Source organism: Condylura cristata, unplaced genomic scaffold (genome assembly GCF_000260355.1).
Source record: "Condylura cristata isolate star-nosed mole 26May11 unplaced genomic scaffold, ConCri1.0 scaffold00009, whole genome shotgun sequence".
NCBI lineage: Eukaryota > Metazoa > Chordata > Mammalia > Eulipotyphla > Talpidae > Condylura > Condylura cristata.
In genome coordinates, this window is record NW_004567110.1 from 278,974 (window position 1) to 280,906 (window position 1,933).

The 1,933-nt window shown below is 70.9% G+C and overlaps 1 protein-coding gene across 1 annotated transcript in view; it reads right to left on the reverse strand.

The window, feature by feature from the left end:
- Nucleotides 1–1,933, reverse strand: part of CDH15 (cadherin 15, type 1, M-cadherin (myotubule)) — a 17,439-nt gene that overhangs the window by 4,113 nt on the left and 11,393 nt on the right. The window contains exons 6-8 of the mRNA XM_012722852.1: nt 1,715–1,907; nt 631–791; nt 38–166 (exon numbers count right to left, since the gene is read on the reverse strand). Of these exons, the coding sequence (XP_012578306.1) occupies nt 38–166; nt 631–791; nt 1,715–1,907 (483 nt within the window). The remainder of the gene's footprint in view (nt 1–37; nt 167–630; nt 792–1,714; nt 1,908–1,933) is intronic.

The following is a 1,933-nucleotide window of genomic DNA, read 5'->3' on the forward strand; positions in this document are numbered from 1 at the left end:
CCCCGCCCCTTGCCGCCCGCCCGCCAGCCCGCAGCACCTCCTCCCGGGTGAAGGTCGGGGCGTTGTCGTTCACGTCGTCCAGGTAGATGAGGGCGGAGGCTGTGGCTGTGAGGCCGTCTCCTGACATGTCTGCCACCTGCAGGGTCAGGTTGTACACAGCGACCACCTGGGGGCACGAGACGGCTGCTGGTTCCTGAGCGCCCCAGGGGCTCTCAACAGTGCCAGCTTGAGGGGCTGGGCAGGGAGAGGTGCCACCAAGCCCCTCTCTCTCTGCGGTGCCTGAAACCCACCCCTTGCCCCCGTGGGCATTCCGCTGACCGGCAGTGCTGGGCTGGAGCTGGGCACCGCTGGGCTGCGCTCCTGCCCGGGAGCCGGGCTCAGTCAGTCCCCCGGTGGCCGGGGCACCCAGGAGGGCTTCCTGGAGGCGCCAGCCTACATGGGGCACGGGGTCCCCACAGAACAGAGTGGGCTGAGACGGACAGAGGCAGTGCTGAGAGTGGAGTGGGGAGCTCTTGGTGGGGGGCCCTGCCCCGGCCTGGGGCGCCAGGACAAAGCAAGCTGCTTTCAGGGCTTCCACCCCACCGGGGGGCAGCAGGGAGCTGGGTGGGGGCGGGAGCCCCTGGGGCACACCTCGCGGTCCAGCCCCACTTGGACGGTGCGGATCTCGCCAGAGAGCTCGTCGATGCTGAAGAGTGGGGGCCCGCCCTGCTCCAGGATGGAGTACCGCAGGGCCGCGTTGTCTGTCTCGGGGTCATCGGCATCCGTGGCCTCGGCCCTGGTCACGTAGGTGCCTAGGAGGAACACCTGGAGGTGAGGCCGCGCGCCCCGAGCGCCTGGCCCAGACCTCCACTGCGCCGGTGCACCCTGACGCCCACGCGTCTTCCAGGGCTGTCTGTGTGAGGGGCGGGAGTGTCCAGTCCACCCACGGGATCCGGAGCTGACCCAGCGCCTCCTGCAGGCGGGCAAGCAGCTGGGAGGCAGAGGTGGCCGGGGGGCCCGCACGAGGATACCTGGACGTGCTAGGGCAGGAAGCTCAGGTGTGTGACAGGTGAGCCCACAGAGGTGGGCGAGACCTGGGGCCAGCAGTGCAGCTCTGGCAGCTGGACCTCACCCGGGGGCTCCTCGCTGCCTGGGCTGGGCGGGGCCTGCCCCAGAGCCCTGCTGGCTCTGACGGAAGGTGGTGACCCCAGCAGGGTCTGTGCTTAGGGCCAGTGGCCTGCGAGCCGGGGTGCTCTGCCCAGGTGAGGCCGAAAGGTGCTTGCTTCCAGGCAGGAAGCTAGGGCAGGCCTGCAGAAGCCAAGCGCCAGGAAGGCTGCCCCGGGGAGGCCAGGAGGGTCGGAGGCCGTGCCCTCTGAGCGCCCCAGGCCAGGGCGGGACCCCACGCTTGCCAACGGGGCCCACTGTCTGCTCCCAGCCTGTAAAGCGTGTGCAGGCGCTGATGGACACAGTGGCAGTGGAGACCTATGGCCGACTGCCTGACCCGCTGGCCCTGCTAACCACACACTCACGGGGCCGGCTGACCACAGCGGGGACGGCCGGCCGGCTATCCCTGGCCGGGCGCCTGCGAGCGCTGGGCTGGGCTCACCCTGTCGCCACAGACCTGGCGGTCGCCCTGAGGTGCCTGCCCCAGAGGGCAGCCCCGCACAGATGCGGCCCGGGGGCTCCCGACCACGTGTGCAGTCTGCCTGCCCGGGCGGCCAGCCCGGCGCCTCACCGGGAGGGGCGCCCTCCAGCACGCGGCCCGTGAACAGCGGCTGCCGGAACACAGGCCGGTTGTCGTTCTGGTCGACGACCACAATCTCCAGGTCCGTGGGCTCCTCCAGGGTGGACCCTCCCAGGTCCAGCGCAAAGGCCTTGAGCTGGTCAAACAGGGAGGGCTGGCATCGGACGTCCACATCCGGGCCCCCGGCCGCGCCACCCGGCACAAGTGCAG